The 23,447-nt window shown below is 47.7% G+C and overlaps 1 protein-coding gene across 2 annotated transcripts in view; it reads right to left on the bottom strand.

Moving 5' to 3' along the window:
- Positions 1–13,081: 13,081 nt before the first annotated feature.
- Positions 13,082–23,447, bottom strand: part of LOC142256892 (membrane-spanning 4-domains subfamily A member 4A-like) — a 37,834-nt gene continuing 27,468 nt past the window's right edge. Inside the window, exons 6-7 of one of the 2 annotated variants that reach the window (XM_075328857.1) lie at positions 21,633–21,752; positions 13,082–15,480 (exon numbers count right to left, since the gene is read on the bottom strand). In XM_075328857.1, coding sequence (XP_075184972.1) covers positions 15,373–15,480; positions 21,633–21,752 — 228 coding nt within the window. In that variant the 3' untranslated portion in view covers positions 13,082–15,372. The remainder of the gene's footprint in view (positions 15,481–21,632; positions 21,753–23,447) is intronic. The other variant, XM_075328858.1, reaches the window with a different exon arrangement.

Raw genomic sequence — 23,447 nt, forward strand, 5'->3', positions numbered from 1 at the left:
GGCCATGACTGTGTGGCGGGTGGGGAGGACGCTGTCACTCGCTGCTGCGCTCTTGCTAACGCTCGGGTCCAGCGCTGTTGCAATGGCTGCTCGGTGGCTCGAGCGGTTGGCCAGATCCGGGAACTCGAGCGGCGCTCCTCGCCCGTAAGTGAAAGGGGGGTAGTTTGGTTTGGGGATTTAGTCCGTGACGCCACCCACGGGTTGTGGTGAAGGTGGCACCACCGCTGCTGATGACGGGGATCCCGGGAGCATCTGGGATGTTGTTTTCCCCCTCCGTGGGTAGGGGTTGGTGGTCCCGGGGCGACGGGAAGGTAGGGTTGGTGAGGTGCAGGGTCGCGGGGGCAGCGAGGCGCGGTGCCGGATGGCACGGTGGTACTCACTCAGCCAGAAATGTACGAAAAGTCTCTGGTAAACCAAACGGCTGGATGGACGGGTCCCGCAGCCGGCTGTTGTAGCTTCTCCCGGACGATTGGTGGTGACTGCCTTTCCCTGCACCTTTGTGTATATTCGGTCCCGATGGGTTCCCACCGGTAACCCGCTCCCCGGCGTATATATGTGCCGGAGGAGCCCTTTTGCCCGCAGGCTCTGGCCCTCTATTCTATTCTAGCCTTGGCGGTAGGTGTGTTTCCTTCTGCTGGTCGGACGGTTGCCTTCTATCGGGACTTAGCTGCTAGGAAACCCCTGGGCTTCCGGTCACTGACGGATTTGACATTTAACGGCGACTCCAAGCCTGGTCGGGGTCCGCAGGCCCTGCCTGTGTGTGCTGGCTTCACTTCACTCCCCGGTTCGGTACCGGCGGGCCACCGCCCGGCCCCGTTCCTATGGTTCCGCATTGATTCGCCGCTCCTGCAGACGGCCACCACCGTCTGCCAACCTTGCTCTTAGTGCCCATGCCATACACCCGGACACAGTCAGTCTGCTCCTCCACTCCCACTTCACTCCTCCACTTCCCTAACTGTTCTCTACTCTCTCTCTCTGACTTCCTTTTCCCGCCTCCAGGACTGTGAACTCCTCAGTGGGTGGGGCCAACCACCTGGCTCCACCCCACCTGGTGTGGACATCAGCCCCTGGAGGGAGGCAACAAGGATTTTGTGTCTGGCTGATGTGCCTGTCTCGGGGTGGGGGTGTGTGTTGCAGTACCTGTGACGACCTGGCTAGTCCAGGGTGCCACAACTGTATATGAGATTATGTATTTGCTTAGTCATGGACATATCCATCACTCTTATACATTTACTTGACTGCAGTATTGTAGAGGCTTCTTCTTCTCCTTACTGAACCATCTATCTTCTACTTCTTTATCCCCCACCTCCCATTTTCCAGATCCCCTTTCACAAACAGACAAATTACCATTTTGGATTAATTTGGCCACACTGGCCATTATTATAACACAAAACATATAATAAAAATAACATGAAGGTGAAGAGGTTCTTGGAGCTCCAAAACCTGGCGGAATCCACTCTTAATAAATGAAAACCATCGGACATCACCCCCAGCCATGACAGCAAGCTCAGTGGTACCTCTGTTGCTGGAAAACCATTAACCTACGACACCGACTCCCATTGACTCCACCCTGAAGAGCCCCAAATCCGCCAGGCAATTAACCAAATTCTGAACCAAAGGGGAGGTTACCATCCACCAGATGTGCAACCCCCCCAACCACAATTTTACCACCAAACTCGAAGAACCCGCTAAATGACCTGATGACTCCCTCCCACACTCACTAGGGCAGGACCTTCACCAGTAGTGCCTACATGCCAATATGTAGACCTCCCCCTTCTCCTCAGCCTTTATACCAGTCATGGCGAACCTTTTACAGGCCGAGTGCCCAAACTGTAGCCCTAAACCCATTTTTTTTCCGAAGTGCCAACCAATCCTATTATGTAAATAGTTGATTTTAACCTTACCTTTGCAGTCTTCTCTTCTCTTCAGCAGGGGGCATCATGCTCATGCTTATCACACATTGAAGCTAAGCCCCTGCCCTTTCCAGACACAGCAGTTGGATTCATCTTTCTGGAAAAAATTGCAGCATATTAGACAGAGATTTTAGCATGGAATGCAAGCAGATGTCACCCTGTAATCCACATCTACATTTCAAAGTCTGAACATCTTGAAATCCCATAAAGACGTACGAGTTGCTCCCCTCCCCTTTCATTGTGTAGTTCTGTCCCCCTTCCTGGCCACTTCCTGGAAAACATGTCCCCCATCCTGATATATATTTCCTATATTCTGGTATATTTATCCACAACATAGCCCCATCCTGGTAAATGTACCTCATTCCTGGTAAATGTACCCCATCCTGGTAAATGTACCCCATCATTGTAAATGTACCCCATCCTGGCATGTTCCCCCATGCTGTTAAATGACCCCATCCTGGTAAATACCAGGCATGTTCCCTTATCCTGGTAAATGTCCCCTTTCCTGGTAAATGTACCCCATCCTGATAAATGTCACCCTTCCTACTAAATGTTCCCCATCCTGGCATTTTTCCTCATCCTGGCATGTTCATATACCCCCATCCTGGCATATTTCCCCCCATCCTTTCATGTTTCCCCCCCATTCTGGTAAATGTATCCCCCATACTGGTAAATATACCCCTTCCTGGCATGTTTCCCTTCCTGCTAAATGTACCCCATCCTGGCATGTTTTCCCCCATCCTTGCATGTTTCCCCCATCCTTGCAGTCATGTTTCCACCCATGCTTACAGTCATGTTTCCTCCATCCTTGCAGTCATGTTTACCCCCATCCTTGCAGCCATTTTTCCCCCATCCTTGCATGTTTCCCCCATCCTTGCAGCCATGTTTCCCCCATCCTTGCATGTTTCCCCCATCTTTGCAGCCATGTTTCCCTCATCTTTGCATGTTTCTTTCCCTCTTTGCACGTTTCCCCCATCTTTGCACGTTTCTCTCCATCTTTGCATGTATCCCCCATCCTTGCAGCCATGTTTGCCCCGTACTCTCCATGTTTTCCCCGTGCTCTGTATGCCCCATGCTCTCCATGTTTTTCCCGTGCTCTGTATGCCCCGTGCTCTGTATGCCCCGTGCTCTGTATGCCCCGTGCTCTGTTTGTATATGCCCCGTGCTCCCATGTTTGCCCCGTGCTCCGTTTGCCCCGTGCTTCCATGTTTGCCCCGTGCTTCCATGTTTGCCCCGTGCTCTGTTTGCCCCGTGTTCTGTTTGCCCCGTGCTCTGTTTGTATATGCCCCATGCTCCCATGTTTGCCCTGTGCTCTGTATGCCCTGTGCTCTGTATGCCCCGTGCTCTCCATGTTTTCCCCGTGCTCTGAATGCCCCGTGCTCTGTATGCCCTGTGCTCTCCATGTTTGCCCCGTGCTCCCCATGTTTGCCCCGTGCTCCCCATGTTTGCCCCGTGCTCCCATGTTTGCCCCGTGCTCTGTATGCCCCGTGCTCTCCATGTTTGCCCCGTGCTCCCCATGTTTGCCCCGTGCTCCCCATGTTTGCCCCGTGCTCCCATGTTTGCCCTGTGCTCTGTATGCCCCGTGCTCTCCATGTTTGCCCCGTGCTCCCCATGTTTGCCCCGTGCTCCCCATGTTTGCCCCGTGCTCCCCATGTTTGCCCCGTGCTCTGTTTGTATATGCCCCGTGCTCCCATGTTTGTGTCGCGGGCGGGGAGGGGACGCTGCGCTCACCCACTGCTCGGGTCCGGCTGCTGCTGCTCGGTGGTGGCTCGAGCGGTGGGCCGGATCCCGGGGACTCGAGCGGCACTCCTCGCCCGTGAGTGAAAAGGGGGGTTTGGTTGTGGGGATTTATTGTCCGTGACGCCACCCGCGGTTGTGGTGAGGTTGTGACACCACCGCTGCTCTGGACAGGGATCCCGGGAGCGATGACATGGAGCAGCTTAGATGTTGTTCTTCCCCTCCGTGGGTAGGGGGATTGGTTGTCCCGGGGCCCGATGAGGGAAGGATGGCAGGCGGGCTACGGGGCCTGGTGAGGTGCAGGGTCGCGGGGGCAGCGCGGTGCCGCACGGCACGGTGGTACTCACTCAGCCAATGACGAACACAAAGTCTCCGGTAAAACAAACGGCTGGATGGACGGGTCCCACAGACAGCTGCGGTTGTTCTACTCCCGGTAGGTTGGTGGTGACTGCCTTTCCCTGCACCTGTGTTGTGTTCTCGGTTCTGGTGGCTTCCCACCGGTAACCCGCTCCCCAGCTTGGATGGATGCTGAGGGAGCCCCTTTTGCCCGCAGGCTCTGGCCCTGGGAACTGTAGCCTTGTCGGTGACTGTGTTTCCCTTCACGGTTTGAGCTGTTGCCTTCAATCGGGTCTTGACTGCTGGGAAACCCCGGAGGTTCCCTTCGCTAACGGATTTGACCGGTTTTACGGCGACTCCTAGCCTGGTCGGGGTCCGTAGGCCCTGCCGAATGGTGCTGGCTTCTCTTCGCTCCCCGATCCGGTACCGGCGGGCCACCGCCCGTTCCCGGTCCTTACGGTTCACTTCAATCAGCCTCTCCTGCAGACGGTCACCACCATCTGCCAACCTTGCTGTATGTGCCCGGGCCACGCACCCGGACACAGTCAGTCTCCTCTACTACCACTTCACTCTATAAAACTAATCTGACTCCTTTTCCCGCCTCCAGGACTGTGAACTCGTCGGTGGGCGGGACCAACCGCCTGGCCCACCCCCTGGTGTGGACATCAGCCCCTGGAGGGAGGCAACAAGGATTTTTGTTTGACCTTGGTGTGCCTAGCCGGGGTGTGGGGTGTGTTGTTGCAGTACCTGTGACGTCCTGGCTTGTCCAGGGCGCCACATTTGCCCCATGCTGGCTCTGTCCCCCCACACCTTGGCACAGCCGCACAGAGCTTAGAAATAAAAAAACAAACAAACAAAAAAAAACTCACCTTCTAGCCCCCACTCCTCCGCTGCTGCATCCTCAGTCACTTCAGTTCCCGCACGGCCACAAGACGCCAGCGCCACCTACTGACGCTCCTCCGTCTCCTAGGCAACAGGCCTGCAGCCCAGGAGAGGAGGAGTGTCAGAGCGAGGAGAAATATCTCCTCTCCTAAACACCACTTTGAACTGCTGGCGCGATCACACCGACAGTTTAAAGTGGCGCAGTGTGGCGACAGCGCACGTGCTAGCAAAAAGGGCTCTGCGTGCCCTGTCTGGCACGTGTGCCATAGGTTCGCCATCACTGCTTTATACTCTTCTGCTAACTGCTGACCACCCCCTTTCCACCCCGATGTCGAGGGTCTCATGACGAGTTTCTGGGTCCTCCAAGATGCCTCACCAACCGTCAAACATCCTCCTGTTGGTCTCTGCCATTATTTTAACTCCAGCCTCATTGATGATACCACTTGCTGACGAAGGCACTACTGAAACGCGGGTCGGGTTGGGCGCCACCAACCCAGGATGTCCCAGTTGCCATATAGGTATTGTCCTAAGCCACACTCTTGCTATCCTTATTCCATTGTTTGGCTGTAGATATGTATGTTTATATTATTTGGCCTTGCAATTATCCACATATTATACAGGGTGGTCCAAAAGTAGGTGGACAGTATGTGTAATAAGGTTATCAAACATGGTGTAAAGTGAAACTGACTCAGTTGCCCTTAGCAACCAATCAGATTTCACCTTTCATTTTCTAAACAGTCTGTGAAGAATGAAAAGTGGAATCTGATTGGTTGCTAAGAGCAACTGAGTCAGTTTCACTTTACACCATGTTTGATAAATCTCCCCCTTCATAACCCTATTAGACATACTGTCCACTACTTTTGGACCACCCTGTATATACCCTTTATATGCAGGTGCCATTTAATCCTATGTATAATATTCAGAGCCTTACTTTAAGTCTAAATATATAGCTCTTTATAGCCATCTAGTGGCCATTTAATGAAATTACCTTGATTTACTGTGCTATCCTCACTGCTCAAAAAAATAAAATGAACACTAAGGGGTACTTTGCACGCTGCGACATCACTACTGCGATATCATCGGGGTCAAATCGAAAGTGACGCACATCCAGCGCCGGTAACGACGTTGCAACGTGTAAAGCCTAGATGTGCCGATAAACGATCGCAAAAGCGTCGTAAATCGGTGATCTGTGTAGCGTCGGTCATTTTCATAATGTCGCACCAATAGGAGATACGATGTTGTTCCTCGTTCCTGCGGCAGCACACATCACTGTGTATGAAGCCGCAGGAGCGAGGAACATCTCCTACCTGCCTCCACCGGCAATGCGGAAGGAAGGAGGTGGGCGGGATGTTTACGTCCCGATCATCTCCGCCCCTCCGCTTCTATTGGCCGCCTGCCGTGTGACGTCGCTGTGACGCCGCACGACCTGTCCACTTAGGAAGGAGGCGGGTCGCCGGCCAGAGCGACGTCGCAGGGCAGGTAAGTGCGTGTGAAGCTGCCGTAGCGATAATGTTCGCTACGGCAGCTATCACAAGATATTGCATGTGCGACGGGGGCGGGTACTATCGCGCTCGGCATCGCTAGCCATGTCGCAACGTGCAAAGTACCCCTTAGGCTGCTTTCACACTTGCGTTGTTTTGCATCCGTCACAATCAGTTGTGTGACTTATGCAACGGATGCGCTGCAGATATTGGCACAACTAATGTGACTAATACTGCAAAAAAAGTGATCCGATTTTTTTTTTTTTTTTTTTTTTACTGTTTTACCGGCGGCCGCCTTTCGTGAACGATCAGCTGATCGTTTCGGCCGCTGGAACTGAATTTACAGTCGATTATGTTTTTTTACTGTGCTCATGCTCACAGTAAAAAAACGATCCGTCGCACACAAACAACGTTACATTATGCGTTGCTCCCGCCTGACGGTCATCGTTCCCAAAAAGCGGCCAGAAGCAACGTTACATTCAGTGTTGCTCCCGCCTGATGGTCAGTCAGTAGACAGTCAAGGCGACGGATTGTGACTGATGCAAAACAACGGAAGTGTGAAAGCAGCTTTAAACAACACAATGTAACTACAAGTCTATCACACTTCTGTGAAATCATCCTGTTCGGTTATGAAGCAACATCGGTTGTGAATCAATCTCTACTGCTGTTGTACACATGGACCAGGCAGGTTAGAAATGATCGGCAATTAGCAAGACACCCCCTTTAAAGGAGTGGTTCTGCAGGTGGTGACCACAGACTATTTTTCTGTTCTCATTCTTTTTGGCTGTTGTTTTGGTCACTTTTGCATTTTGTCATTGCTCTCACCCCTAGACGTAGCATGAGGGGGTGTCTGAAACCCACAGGAGTTGCTTAGGTAGCGCAGTTTATCCAGGATGGAACATCAATGTGAGCTGTGGCAAGAAGGTTAGCTGCGTCTGATCGTGTCCAGAGGATGGAACAGATAGCAGGAGATTGGTCTGTGGTCACCAGCTGCAGAATCACTCCTTTATAGGGGGTGTCTTGCTAATTGCCGATAATTTCTGCCTGTTGTCTCTCCCATTTGCAGAACAGCAGGAAACATTGATACACAATCAGTGTTGCTTCATAACTGGACAGGATGATTTCACAAAAGTGTTATAGAATTGGAATTACATTGTGCTGTTAAAGGCTATGTGAGTTTTTCGTGGCATTTTTGCGCATTTATCGGATGGGTTTTTGTGCATTTTTGGGCTCAAAACTGCATAACTTTGCTTCCCCAGCAACATCTATGAGTTTTCATTTTTGCTATCTGCACACAACTTTTTTTTTAGCTGCGTTTTTGAGCTAAAAAAAACAATGGACATGTCAATTCTTTCCTGCGTTTTACTGCATTTTTCACCCATGCAATGCAATGGAAAAACGCAGCAAAACACAATGCTCAAAAATGCAGCTGTCGCGGGCGGAGGAGGGGACGCTGCGCTCACCCACTGCTCGGGTCCGGCTGCTGCTGCTGCTCGGTGGTGGCTCGAGCGGTGGGCCGGATCCCGGGGACTCGAGCGGCGTTCCTCGACCGTGAGTGAAAGAGGGGTGGTGTGTGGTTTGGGGATATTGTCAGTGACGCCACCCACGGTTGTGGTGAAGTTGTGACACCACCGCTGCTCTGGACGGGGATACCGGGAGCGATGACAGGGAGCAGCTTGGATGTTGGTTCTCCCCTCTGTGGGTAGGGGGGTTGGTTGTCCCGGGGCCCCGGTGAGGGTTTTAGGGATGGTTGGCAGGCGGGTTACGGGGCCTGGTGAGGTGCAGGGTCGCGGGGGCAGCGCTGTGCCGCACGGCACGGTGGTACTCACTCAGCCAGTAATTCACACAGAGTCTCTGGTCAAACAAATGGCTGCATGGACGGGTCCCACAGGCGGCTGCGGTTGTTCTCCTCCCGGCAGGTTGATGGTGACTGCCTTTCCCTGCACCTGTGTAGTGTGTATGGTTCCAATGGGTTCCCACCGGTAACCCGCTCCCCAGCTTGGATGGATGCTGAGGGAGCCCCTTTTGCCCGCAGGCTCTGGCCCTGGGAACTGTAGCCTTGGCGGTGACTGTGTTTCCCTCTACGGTGTGAGCTGTTGCCTTCAATCGGGTCTTGACTGCTGGGAAACCCCGGAGGTTCCCTTTGCTAACGGATTTGACCGGTTTTACAGCGACTCCTAGCCTGGTCGGGGTCCGTAGGCCCTGCTGGATGGTGCTGGCTTCTCTTTGCGTACCGGTCCGGTACCGCCGGGCCACCGCCCATCCACGGTCCATACAGTTTGCTCCGATCAGCCTCTCCTGCAGACGGTCACCACCGTCTGCCAACCTTGCTGTTTGTGCCCGGGCCACACACTCGGACACGGTCAGTCTCCTCCTTTACCACTTCACTCTTCAACCTCCAAAACTGATCTCTAAACTGATCCCTTTTCCCGCCTCCAGGACTGTGAACTCCTCGTTGGGCGGGACCAACCACCTGGCCCACCCCCTGGTGTGGACATCAGCCCCTGGAGGAAGGCAACAAGGATTTTGTGTTTGGCTCTGGTGTGCCTAACCGGGGTGTAGGGTGTGTTGGTGTTGTCCTGTGACGATCTGGCTTGACCAGGGCGCCACACAGCCAAAAACGTACCGTAATGCAGTAAAATGCATGCGTTTTTTACCAGTGCGTTTTTTGCCGCATGTGCGTTTTGTGGCCAAATACGCACAAAAACGCAGCGTCAGGAAAACGCTGTGTGCGCACCTAGCTCTAGTGTTCCCTTTATTTTTTTGAACAGTGTACAATACTAATATCCTTCCTCTATCTATTTGCTAATTAGAGATGAGCAAACCCGATGTTCGGTGATTAGAGCTAGTACCGTCCTAATACAGACATTTTAAAAAAAACCCCAGAGTTTGGGTGTTTTACATGTGCAAACCGCTTGCTCAAGCATCGCTGTGCTCGGGTACGCTCGGTGTGCAGCCCAATGCGAGCTGCTTACAGTGTCTGAACGGCTCACACTGGGGGTAACAACAGATTGATCAGATGTAGTGTGCACCAAAGAAAAAAAAATAAAAATATGGAAAACCTGGCCCACCCGCCGCCGGAAGGGCTCTGTTTATGGTTGGCTGCATGTAGGCAGAGACCCAAACTTCCAATCAGTGACTTTAAACTTTAAATGAAGTTCAGGTCAAATCCGCGTCCAGAATCGAACTTTCAAAAAGTCTGTCTGTTACCCACCGAACTCAACTTCCAAAAGTTGTTCATCTCTACTTGCTAACTCAGAACTGCCACCAAGAATTCCACGGCCGCATACTGGCATAAATTTTCGGGCCCCCTTGAGACTCCACTCAGGCTCCACCCCTCAAACCTTCTACAGTCCCACCAACACTTTTGGAAAAACTCCACTTCTGCAAAATGTCCTCACACAATAACCGACTCCGCTATACAGCGCTGTAGTCATTTTGACAGCCTGAAAAAAAGCAGCATGCACTATTTTTTAAACCGTCAAAATGACAAGCCATGAATGCAAATCTGAGCCATATGTATCCTACTCCACACTGATGAGGGGCAAATACCCTTAAACAGCTGTCTGTGGATGGATACCATGTTTTGGCATAGGTGGTTTCCTTGACCGGAGACTGCTCTTCCTGTGGTTGTTCCTTCCCGGTGAAAGACCTGGCTAGTTACCTGCCAGTGTTGAGAAACATGTGATGGTGTCTCCGCGGCTTCCTTGTTTTGCATATTTCCCAGGGGGCATTGCTCTAGAATCTCTGTGTTGAGAAAACACGTGATGGTGCTCCGCGGTGCTGGATGTTGATCTCCCTAGGGTCAACCATCCTTACCTATATAGTCTTCTACTAGGCATTGCTCCCACTAGCCAGTTTCCTACTCCACACTGATGAGGGGCAAATACCCCGAAACAGCTGTCTGTGGATGGATACCATGTTTTCGCATAGGTGGTTTCCTTGACCGGAGACTGCCCTTCCCGTGGTTGTTCCTTCCTGGTGAAAGACCTGGCTAGTTACCTGCCAGTGTTGAGAAACATGTGATGGTGTCTCCGCGGCTTCCTTGTTTTGCATATTTCCCAGGGGGCATTGCTCTAGAATCTATGTGTTGAGAAAACACGTGATGGTGCTCGCGGTGCTGGATGTTGATCTCCCTAGGGTCAACCATCCTTACCTATATATATATATATATATATATATATATATATATATATATATATATATATATATATATATATATACATGCAGTCATATGAAAAAGTTTAGGCACCCCTATTAATGTTAACCTTTTTTCTTTATAACAATTTGGGTTTTTGCAACAGCTATTTCGGTTTCATATATCTAATAACTGATGGACTGAGTAATATTTCTGGATTGAAATGAGGTTTATTGTACTAACAGAAAATGTGCAAGCCGCATTTAAACAAAATTTGACCGGTGCAAAAGTATGGGGACCCATATCAATTTCTTGATTTGAACACTCCTAACTACTTTTTACTGACTTACTAAAGCACTAAATTGGTTTTGTAACCTCATTGAGCTTTGAACTTCATAGGCAGGTGTATCCAATCATGAGAAAAGGTATTTAAGGTGGCCACTTGCAAGTTGTTCTATTTGAATCTCCTATGAAGAGTGGCATCATGGGCTCCTCAAAACAACTCTCAAATGATCTGAAAAAAAGATTATTCAACATAGTTGTTCAGGGGAAGGATACAAAAAGTTGTCTCAGAGATTTAAACTGTCAGTTTCCACTGTGAGGAACATAGTAAGGAAATGGAAGAACACAGGTAGAGTTCTTGTTAAGCCCAGAAGTGGCAGGCCAAGAAAAATATCAGAAAGGCAGAGAAGAAGAATGGTGAGAACAGTTAAGGACAATCCACAGACCTCCAAAGACCTGCAACATCATCTTGTTGCAGATAGTGTCAATGTGCATCGGTCAACAATACAGTGCACTTTGCACAAGGAGAAGCTGTGTGGGAGAGTGATGCGAAAGAAGCAGTTTCTGCAAGCACGCCACAAACAGTCGCCTGAGGTATGCAAAAGCACATTTGGACAAGCCATTTTGGAAGAAGGTCCTGTGGACTGATGGAACAAAGATTGAGTTATTTGGTCATACAAAAAGGCGTTATGCATGGAGGCAAAAAAACACGGCATTCCAAGAAAAGCACTTGCTACCCACAGTAAAATTTGGTGGAGGTTCCATCATGCTTTGGGTCTGTGTGGCCAATGCCGGCACCGGAAATCTTGTTAAAGTTGAGGGTTGCATGGATTCAACTCAATATCAGCAGATTCTTGACAATAATGTGCAAGAATCAGTGACGAAGTTGAAGTTACGCAGGGGATGGATATTTCAGCAAGACAATGATCCAAAACACCGCTCCAAATCTGCTCAGGCATTCATGCAGAGGAACAATTACAATGTTCTGGAATGGCCATCCCAGTCCCCAGACCTGAATATCATTGAACATCTGTGGGATGATTTGAAGCGGGCTGTCCATGCTCGGCAACCATCAAACTTAACTAAACTGGAATTATTTTGTAAACAGGAATGGTCACATATACCTTCATCCAGGATCCAGGAACTCATTAAAAGCTACAGAAAGCGACTAGAGGCTGTTATTTTTGCAAAAGGAGGATCTACAAAATATTAATGTCACTTTTATGTTGCGGTGCCCATACTTTTGCACCGTTCAAATTTTGTTTAAATGGGGATTGCACATTTTCTGTTAGTACAATAAACCTCATTTCAATCCAGAAATATTACTGAGTCCATCAGTTATTAGATATATGAAAATGAAATAGCTGTTGCAAAAACCCAAATTGTTATAAAGAAAAAAGGTTAACATTAATAGGGGTGCCCAAACTTTTTCATACGACTGTATATATAATTAATGAAAAAAGGCTGCTGGCTGCATATAAATATTGTGGTGGACATAAGCTAAATCTATTGTTAGTGTCTTGCTGCAGTGTATGTATTCTACACATATGGCTCTGCTACATGCCCACAGATATACATGGCTGTGCTGCATACCCACAGACATTCACAGCTCTGCTACATAACCAGAGACATATACAGCTTTGCTACATGACCATAGACATACATGGCACTGTTACATGTCCTCAAACACACATGGCTCTGCTACATGCCCAGAGACATATACGGTTCTGCTACATGTCCACAGACATAGGCGGCACTGTTACATGCCCACAGATATACATGATCCTGCTTCATGCCACAGACATACTGTACATGGGCCCTGCTACATGCCCACATACATACATGGCCTGCTACATGGCCACAGAAATACACGGCTCTGCTACATGGCCACAGACATACACAGCTTTGCTACATGCCCATAGACATACGTGGCTTTGCTACATGCATATATAGAGAAACACAGCTCTGCTAAATGCACACTACATGCACATATAGACAAACACAGTTCTGCTTAATGCACACTACATGCACACAGACACACAACTCTGCTTACAGGCACATTTCCTTAAACACACACTATACATTACCATATCTTGTAGTTCCTTATCGGTGTAGAGCAACAACCGGTTGAGCCTCGAATGTATGGGCTCCTTCCAGGTCAGTGGGCGTGACCGGCTTGGTTGGTGGGTGTGCTGTTTCCTCCAATCCACTATCATTATGCAAGGGGGCGCTTTACCCTCCTGAACCCTCCCTGCATGGGGGTCTTTCCCCAAGATCCCCGCTTCTATTATAAACAACTCCATGACCATATGGACTTAAAAAAATAATGTTTATTCCATCTGTAAATGTCGGGCTGCATTTCGAACATGTATCATTTGTATAGAGCCACCATACACATTAGACTGTTGACTGAACACATCAATATCGGCTGGTTCAGCTAATGTTAGTCTTATGGTGTAGGGTTCTTAACTACTATCTAAAAGATATGGCCAATTTTAGTTTCATTCACTAGTAGAGTCTTGACCAACTAAGGGTACCTTCACACTTTAGCGATGCAGCAGCGATCCCACCAGCGATCTGACCTGGTCAAGATCGCTGCTGCATCGCTACATGGTCGCTGGTGAGCTGTCAAACAGGCATATCTCACCAGCGACCAGTGACCAGCCCCCAGCCAGCAGCGACGTGCAAGCGACGCTGCGCTTGCACAGAGCCGGAGTCTGGAAGCTGCGGACACTGGTAACTAAGGTAAACATCGGGTATGCTTAACTTAGCGTGTGCAGGGAGCAGGAGCCGGCACTGGCAGCGTGAGAGCTGCGGAGGCTGGTAACGAAGGTAAATATCGGGTAACCACCATGGTTACCCGATGTTTACCTTGGTTACAGCTTACCGCAGGCTGTCAGATGCCGGCTCCTGCTCCCTGCACATTCAGGATTGTTGCTCTCTCGCTGTCACACACAGCGATGTGTGCTTATCAGCGGGAGAGCAACAATAAAAAAATGAACCAGGGCTGTGTGTAACGAGCAGCGATCTCACAGCAGGGGCCAGATCGCTGCTCAGTGTCACACACAGCGAGATCGCTAATGAGGTCACAAAAAACGTGACTCAGCAGCGATCTCAGTAGCGATCTCGCTGTGTGTGAAGTACCCCTAAAGTGCCTAGGGCAGCATGAACATCAGATATGACCGTGGGTATAACAGCAGTTGATTAGATTAGGAGCCATCGCTATCTAAGAAAAACAAAAAATCAAGACTCCAGTGAGCATGAGAGTACAAACATGAATCATTAAGTAGTATACAATGCCTAGTTAGATGAATCCAGTTTTCATCATGCAGACGTATCAGTCAAAATTTGCTGCAAGACTTGGAAAGTTACTGATCTAGAACGTATATTACCGGGAAAAGTGTTGTACAGCTTCTAGCTTGCCAGCTATAGAAGAGAGTTCACGGAGCAGATTACATGGGATAACAGGCTCTTTACTCCTGAGAGAACATGAGCTAATGATATGCACAGTCATACAGCATTGCATCAGGAAGAGAAATCAAAGCTAGGAAGAAACAAAAGACTTTTTACAAATACAGTGAATAAGGAAACTTTACATAACATCGCCATCTACTGTTAGATCAGCATAAAGTCCTCCTTCACACATACAAAGAAGTCCTCATCTGTTGCATATACCAACAAAAAGAAGGTATGAAATTCTTACACAGTGCTATCAACGCGGGATTGTCGGTCAAGAGTCATGCACCAAGGATGAGAGGGTCCCGGCAGCCCTTCTTTCACTATACTGATCAAGGTCAGCTTGCTTAGAAGCAAAACAGGGACAGAACAATTTAGTGGTCCCGAATTCTTCTAGATTAGAGCCAATATCCATACACAAGTACTTATCACACCCATTGGTTGTAGCCTACTGTAACCACAGCCAAGTTACTGATTGTGGTGCAAGTTTTAGGAACTGCTGCAACTCATAAGTTAGTACACTTGGCTCTTAAGCACATCTACCTCCACAGTCTGGGTACAATGGACATAGAACACAGTTCATAGCGCTAAGGAATTTGGACCTTTTATACCATGGAGGGCCGATTACTTCAATCTTGTGTTTTATTAGAGATTGCTTGCTCGTCAGTTTAAGGTACACAATTTGAAGGGGGAAGGGGTTGTAAATGTGAGTATCCAAGTTGGCCTCCATGGACTTTACTGTAATCAGGCCTGCAGTAGGATTCATTGTCCTACATTTGGTGGGAGGTTGTGCGTCTATTAGGATATTATTCTGTGTTTGCAAGACACAGATAGTTTAAGGGTTGTTGGGATTGATAAGTATCTATGCACAGCGCTGTGAAAATCTTGGTGCAATGTAAGCAATAAAAAATATAAAATAATTTTATTTGTAGGCATGACAGGAGCATGCGTCATGGAAAAAGCTGCATGTGATAAAGTGATTAATTAGATGCATATATTGCACTAAATCCTATGTAAAATAATAGACTGTTCAGAAAATGATATATTACTAGAAAAGTTATAAAATCAAGGGTTGCATATAAGGATCAGGTCTTGGAACTTGATTTTTGTTCTTTTTGGTGTTGGTGGTTCTCATCGACTAATGACTTCATGTCTGTGTCTTCAAGGGAGAAGTCAAGGCTGCTGTGGAGTCTGGAGGAACATCTTTGGAGGTATCGGGTGCAGTCAAAGACGTGGTTTGATAGATGACCACAACCTAAAATAAAATATATATTCACTCTGTATATATTGAAAATCTATACATGTATACAATTTCTGTCCATATATACTGTATACACACTTCTCAAGAAGGAAATGCATTATGTAAATCACAGGAAGGATAGATATGTTACTAATCAGCAAATGATGGAAAACTGGAAACAAAATATTCTAAATATCTTGATTTATTCTTTATGGAGTAGGAGCACAGAAATCCCGGGACTTACAGCTTTGGCTGATATCAATGAGGTTGTTAATGCTTGTCTGAAGAAGGTTCTGGAACACAAGGCACTTGGGAAAATCATCAAGATCCGCTGCTGGCAGCTCCTGTACAATTGCTGACTAATGGTTTCCCAGATGTCTACAAAGTGAGTTGTCGGCAGCAGATCTTTATGAGTTGCACATCTATGATATATAGCATATAGTCTGCAAACTCACCTGACCTAAACCCCATAAAGAATATATTGTCAAGAGGAAGATGGGAGACACCAGACCCAACAATGCAGACGAGCTGAAGGCTGCTATCAAAGCAACCTGGGCTTCCATAACACCTCAGCAGTGCCACAGGCTGATCGCCTCCATGCCACATTGCCGCATTGATGGAGTAATTCATGCAAATGGACCCAACCAAGTATTGAGGCATTTACTGTACAGACTTTTCAGTAGCTAACATTTTAGATTAAAATATTTTTTTCAGTTGATCTTATATAATATTCTAATTTTCTGAGATAATGACTTTTGGGTTTTCATTGGCTGTAAGCCATAATCATCAACATTAACAGAAATAAACACTTGAAATAGATCCCTCTTTGTGTAATGACTCTGTATAATATATAGGAATAGATCCCTCTATCTGTAATGACTATATAATATATAGGAATAGATCCCTCTATCTGTAATGACTATATAATATATAGGAATAGATCCCTCTGTGTGTAATGACTCTATATAATATATAGGAATAGATCCCTCTGTGTGTAATGACTCTATATAATATATAGGAATAGATCACTGTGTGTGTAATGACTCTATATAATACATAGGAATAGATCCCTCTATCTGTAATGACTATATAATATATAGGAATAGATCCCTCTGTGTGTAATGACTCTATATAATATATAGGAATAGATCCCTCTGTGTGTAATGACTATATAATATATAGGAATAGATCCCTCTGTGTGTAATGACTCTATATAATATATAGGAATATATCCCTCTGTGTGTAATGACTCTATATAATATATAGGAATAGATCCCTCTGTGTGTAATGACTATATAATATATAGGAATAGATCCCTCTGTGTGTAATGACTCTATATAATATATAGGAATAGATCCCTCTGTGTGTAATGACTATATAATATATAGAAATAGATCATTTTGTGTGTGATGACTCTATGAATGAGCCAGAATATTGAGTTAAACACCACCCCATCTCTCTCCCTCTATTTTCTGTATTCCTTTTATATCTTATGTTTTCCTATCCTTTTTTAATTGTAACTCATTCTAAATGAATTTGATTTTTATTTATATGCCCTGTGAAGACCGGATATCGGCAAATACAGTTTTCCATATCATCTACACACAGAGTTCACCACAAAAACTACCCCTTTTAGTCCTGAAACAGCCCTAAACCTGCCAGGATTGTATCCAAAAACATCTCAGTCACCAGATCTGGCATATTTGGGACTGTTGGCTACTATGCAAGAATGTAAAATATTGCATTGTTTGTAGTTGCGCTTAGTTCATCGCAGTGTTTGATAATGCATTTTTCAATATCCTATAGCATATTTACCAACATGATCGGTGGTAAAATAGGGACATTAATCCCCACCAAAATTCTCACCTGCAGAAGGTCAAAGCATGGTAGAAATGCCCACTTTTGTGAGGGATTTATATAACCGTTCCCCTTTCCTTTCCACCCAAGGCATTGCCAAATTTTCAGAAACTATCATGGAAATTAGGGCAAGTCCTGATGAATTCAATATCATAGAGGCAGAGGTATGATTACTTGAGATTATGAACCCAAAAATTTATACTGCTTGACAAATTGCTGTGATTTGACTATACTGATTTTTTTTTATTTCTTAATAATAAATACTTTAATTAAATAAAAACTTCTGTATCAATATTTCAAGATCAATCAGGTACGAATATGATCACCTGTCACGGTGTATAAAATGAGAGGACAGGAGCCCCATGTCTGGCCCTCAGACTTGAGATCCTGCAATGTCCCTTATCTCGGAGGTAGGCTTGAAGGTAGCCAGGTTCGAGCCCCCAGCATGACCCAGAGTCCTGTCCAAGCCCTGATGTAACTCCCATTCCCCACCTCCACCAGAGGGGTGAACTGGAGCAGTAGACACAAACCCCACAACAAAACAGAGAAAGGGGAAAACCACGACTTGTACACATGGAAATTACACACAAAAGAGTGACTAAACAAGCACAGGGGAAAACAACATAAAAGGGGAAGTAAACAGACAACTGGGAAACTTCCGAACCATGCAAATAAGCACACCACGGACTGCTGCAGTCAGCACCAATGCTGCAGCCAACACAGCAAGTAGCAGAGAGGGTTTCTCCAGCTCCATACACCTCCTGGCCAAGCTTCCAAATGAATGAAAATAACCAGCACCCTCTGCTGGAAGCAGAGGGTATATATAGGGCCTGGGAATGGTGCAAACCGGAAACACCTGACTAGCGGTCAGAAGCTGATGGAAAGCAAACTGACATTAACCCTATCTTCCCCAAAGGAAAGGGAATACATTTAATCAGCAGGGTCTTACAAGGCAAAGTCAGACTCTGAGCCAGAACCTGTCACTACTCTACTACAGAGAGACAACTGTGACACTATCATGGGAAGAATCGGTCACTTTTGTGCAATGTCTAAGCAATTAAATTTACATCCAGTAGTTAAAAACCCAACACAATCCCAAAACTGGTCCATGCCTCAACTGATCTACGATTTCAATGAAAAGGCCAAATTGTGCATTTACTTTCCATCTTTTAAAAGTAATTTGAATTGGAAAAGTCAACTTGTCAGAAATTATACAGTGTGTCCACCCATATCCTGTCCACCACCATTAACTTGAGAACGGCGGCAGCTATAGGCATAGAAGTGGTGTCTAGGTATAGTAAAGTAGCCATGCGCTACGCAATGAAACCACCTATAGTGCCACCTGGTGGAAAACAACGGAGTTAGCATTTTTATCTTCAAAACAGAACGATATAGAGAAAGAAAGTGAATTTAAAAATTGTAGGGCATCATCAATTCAATACGAATCGACACCTTGCATACAGAAATGCTATGATATGAAACCCATGCCCCCCCAAAACATTGAATGCTGGTCACGCATATGGCGCTCATTAAACTTTGATGCTGAAAGTGGCCACCGTCAGCTGCAATGCACATCTGGACTCTGCACAGCATACTGTATCTTGCTGCACGTTGTGCAATATGGTAGGTGACACGTTTGCACAAGCATCTGTGATACGTCGTCGTAGGTCCTGCAATGTTGGTGGAGGGGTCGCATACACCTGCTGTTTGATGTGACCTCACAGAAAGAAGTTCAATGGGGTCAGGTCAGGTGAGTGTGGAGGCCACTCCACGCAGCCACCATACCCAATGACTTGTAGGAAGGTCTCCATGAGGTATCGCTTCACGTCCGCAGCCTTGTGAGTTTTACACATTCTAATCATAGCATTTCTGTATTAAAGGTGTCGATTCGTATTGAATTGATGATGCCCTACAACTTTGTAATTCACTTTTTTCCTCTATCTCGTTACGTTTTCAAGATAAAAATGCTAACTCCGTTGTTTTCCACCAGGTGGCGCTATAGGTGGTTTCATTGTGCATGGCTATATTACTATACCTAGACACCACTATTCCTATAGATGCTGCTCTTCTCAAGTTAATGGCGGTGGACAGGATATGGGTGGACACACTGTAGATCCATATCATAGGAGAACATGATGAATCGTAGCAATATAACCCTTAGGCTACATGCGCACGCTGCTTTTTTTCCTGCTTTTTTGCTGCTTTTTTGGCTGCAGTTTTGTCAGCAGAACTTTCTGACATCTGACTTCCCAGCAAAGTCTATGAGAAGTCAGATTTGTCATGCGCACACTGCAGTTTATTTGTCAGCGTTTTTTTTGTCAAAAGTTTGTGACAAAAAAAATGCACCATGTTCATTCTTCCTGCGTTTTTGTCAACATTTGTCACCCATTGAAATCAATGAGGGCATCAAAAACGCAGGAAAAATGCATGCTAATCAAAAGTGGTGCATTTTACCTGCCTTTTACCTGCGTTTTTGCTAGCAAAAACGCAGGTGATTTGTCAGGAAGTGAGGTCAGGCAAGTGGTCCCTCCCGTCCTCCACGTGTTCCCCGAAGTACCGCTGTCCCCAGGGGAGAAGATGTGGAGGACGGGACTATCAGCAGCGGCAGCGAGAGGGGGATGGACATTGGCAGCTGAAAACATTGATTTTTCCCTCTTGCTGCTGCCGCCGCCGCTGGTAGTCCCGTCCTCCACGTGTTCCCCGAAGTACCACTGTCCCCAGCGTGCACGCACAGGGGAGATGATGTGGAGGACGGGACTATCAGCAGCGGCGGCAGCAAGAGGGAAAAATCAATGTTTTCAGCTGCCAACGTCCATCCACCTCTCGCTGCCGCCGCCGCTGATAGTCCCGTCCTCCCCGTGTTCCCCGAAGTACCGCGGTCCCCGCACAGGGGAGATGATGGACCCCTCTCACCGCCACCGCCGCCGCCGCTGAAAGTCCCGGGCTCCACGCTCCTGCCGCCGGCCGGCTCCACGCTCCTGCCGCCGGCCGGCTCCACGCTCCTGCCGCCGGCCGGCTCCACGCTCCTGCCGCCGGCCGGCCCAACGCTCCTGCCGCCGGCCGGCTCCAGGCTCCTGCCGCCGGCTCCAGGCTCCTGCCGTCGGCTCCACGCTCCTGCCGCCGGCCGGCTCCACGCTCCTGCCGCCGGCCGGCTCCACGCTCCTGCCGCCGGCCGGCTCCACGCTCCTGCCGCCGGCCGGCTCCACGCTCCTGCCGCCGGCCGGCTCCACGCTCCTGCCGCCGGCCGGCTCCACGCTCCTGCCGCCGGCTCCAGGCTCCTGCCGTCGGCTCCACGCTGTAGTGCGATCAGCTGAGCTGTCAGAGGTTACTCGCGGCCACCGCTGGATTCAGCGGTGGCCGCGGGTAACCTCAGTGACAGCAGCTGATCGCGCGGCTGTCTTCATTAGCTGCATGGAGGTGACCGGAGCGGCAGTGTCTGCTGCTTCTCCGGTCACCTGCATGCAGCACTGCTGGAGTATGCTGGATTACGCCGGACATGGAGGGCTTTGTCGGGGTTAATAAATTGGTAATGAGGGAATGTGTTTGTGTTTTTTATTTCTAATAAAGGATTTTTCGGGTGTGTGTGTTTATTTACTGTAATTTACAGATTAATCATGGAAGGTGTCTCATAGACGCCTGACATGATTAATCTAGGACTTATTGGCAGCTATGGGCTGCCAATAACTCCTTATTACCCCGATTTGCCAACGCACCAGGGCAAATCGGGAAGAGCCGGGTACAGTCCCAGAACTGTCGCATCTAATGTATGCGGCAATTCTGGGCGGCTGTTGGCTGATATTGTTAGGCTGGGGGGCTCCCCATAACGTGGGGCTCCCCATCCTGAGAATACCAGCCTGCAGCCGTATGGCTTTATCTGGCTGGCATTAAAATTGGGGGGGGGACCGCACGCCGTTTTTTTTAATTATTTATTTATTTCTAATTTTTTTTTTTTTCCAATTCAACAAGCTTTATGGGCTTGTTTGAACTGAAAAATACATGAAACAATTGTTGACAAAACTGCAGCCAAAAACGCACCAAAAAAGCAGCAAAAATGCACCAAAAAAGCACCTACATTTTTTGTGACATTTCCAGGCTCTCTCTGACAAGGTGCAGTTTTGGCTGCAGTTTTGGCTGCAGTTTTGGCTGCAGTTTGTGAACACGAAAAAGAAGCAGCGTGCGCATGTAGCCTTAGATGCTCCATGCGCTCATTCACACAGCAAAGTCTCGCACGTCAGCTCTAACTGCTCGGATTGGTGAAAGTTACAGTAACCTTTTTGTAGATGAAATAGACAATGGAACTGACTCCTTACCATTTCATTAAAAGACGATCGGCAGACGGTTTTGCATCCAAACACACTTGTGGATACGGCAATACAAAACATCAGCAGGAAAAGCAGTAAGTTAAAGAACTTGAAGCCAAACAAAGCGGCCTAACAAAGGAAAAAAAAGATTGTAAAAAATATAGAAGGGAATTGCTTTTGCATTAGACATAGTAAAAGCACAGTTTTGACAAAGGGTAACAAATAGATGTGAAGGCTGTGTCCACAACTATTGAAAAATAACCCCAAGGAAATAACTGATCAATATTTTGATTCAAATTATCTACAACTTAGGGCGCATTCAGACGACCATCCCGTTTGTCCTGGTCAGTTGCTGTTTTTTTATGGACCCACGGAAAGGACCATCTTTTCAATGTCTTTTGTGTAGGGTCGGATGGCACATGAAAGCACTTCCGTGTGTATCGGATCCTACAAAAAAAACACATCGGATGCCGTTTGTCCGTTCCGTTATTATAGAACATGTTCTATTCTGTTCCGTAATAACGGACCGTGACTCAATACAAGTCAATGGGTCACCAGAAGCCACACGGAAGCACTTCCGTGTGACCTCCGTCAGGTGCCTCTGCAGTCTATGTCCCACTCCCACGCCAGCCCCGTGGCTGCTCGCACTGCAGTGTGTCAGCATCTGCCCACACTACAATGTCAGCATATGCCCGCACTGCAGTGTGTCAGCATATGCCCGCACTGCAGTTCCAGCAGCCGCGGGGATGATGAGCGTTGCCGTCAGGAGGTTAGTAAAGTTCATTACCTGCGGTGATGAACTCCTGCACTCCTGATGTCAGCACTTGTCACTGACAGCTGCGTTCTCACATCACCTCTTGTGGACAGTACAAGACTGTGACTAGCGGTGACATCACGGGCTGCTCGCAAGAGGTGATCCGAGAGTGCGGCGGCCATAGAAATCAGTGATCAGTGCTGACGTCAGGAGTGCAGCGGCTTCTATCACCGCAGGTAATGTACCTAGCTAACCTCATGAAGTCAGCGCTGGTCATCCCCTGCAGTGACCTGGGCTGACCTCATGATATTAGCTCAGGTCACTGCACTGCTCTCCCAGCCAATGTGGAACGTTATGTTCTTCATTGACTGAGACAGTGAGTATGGATTGTCGTAGGACCCCCTTATTGGATTACGCCAGACCGGATTTGTTTTTTCTTTTCAATAAATTGGTGAAAGAGGGAATGTTTAAGGTGGTTTGTTTTTTTTCAAATAAAAATTTGTTTGTCATCTTTTTTTTTATTACTGGCTGGGTTAGTGATGCCGGGTATCTGATAGACGCAGTGACATCACTAACCCCAGGGCTTGATGCCAGATGACATTACACATCTGGTATCAACCCCATATATTACCTCGTTTGCCACCGCACCAGGGCATCAGATGAGCTGGGGCTAAGCACCAGGATTGGCGCATCTAATGGATGCGCTACTTCTGGGGCTACGGCCTGCTATTCTTCGGCTGGGGAGGGTCCAAGAACCGCGGACCTCCCTAGTCTGAGAATACCAGACCACAGTTGTCCACTTTACTTTGGCTGGTTATCCGATTTGGGGGGACCCCACATTTTTTGTTTTACATTTTTTATTTAATTTAAAATAACAGTGTGGGGTACCCTCTGTTTTGGATTACCAGCCAAGGTGAAGTGCACAGCTGTGGTCTGCAGGCTGCAGCCGTCTGCTTTACCCTAGCTGGTTACAAAAAATAGGGGGGACTCCATGTCATTTTTTTTAATTATTTATTTATTTTTTGGCTAAATACAAGACTAGGCACCCTTTAGAGCCACATGGAAGGCAC

The sequence above is a fragment of the Anomaloglossus baeobatrachus genome, chromosome 11, assembly GCF_048569485.1.
Source record: "Anomaloglossus baeobatrachus isolate aAnoBae1 chromosome 11, aAnoBae1.hap1, whole genome shotgun sequence".
NCBI lineage: Eukaryota > Metazoa > Chordata > Amphibia > Anura > Aromobatidae > Anomaloglossus > Anomaloglossus baeobatrachus.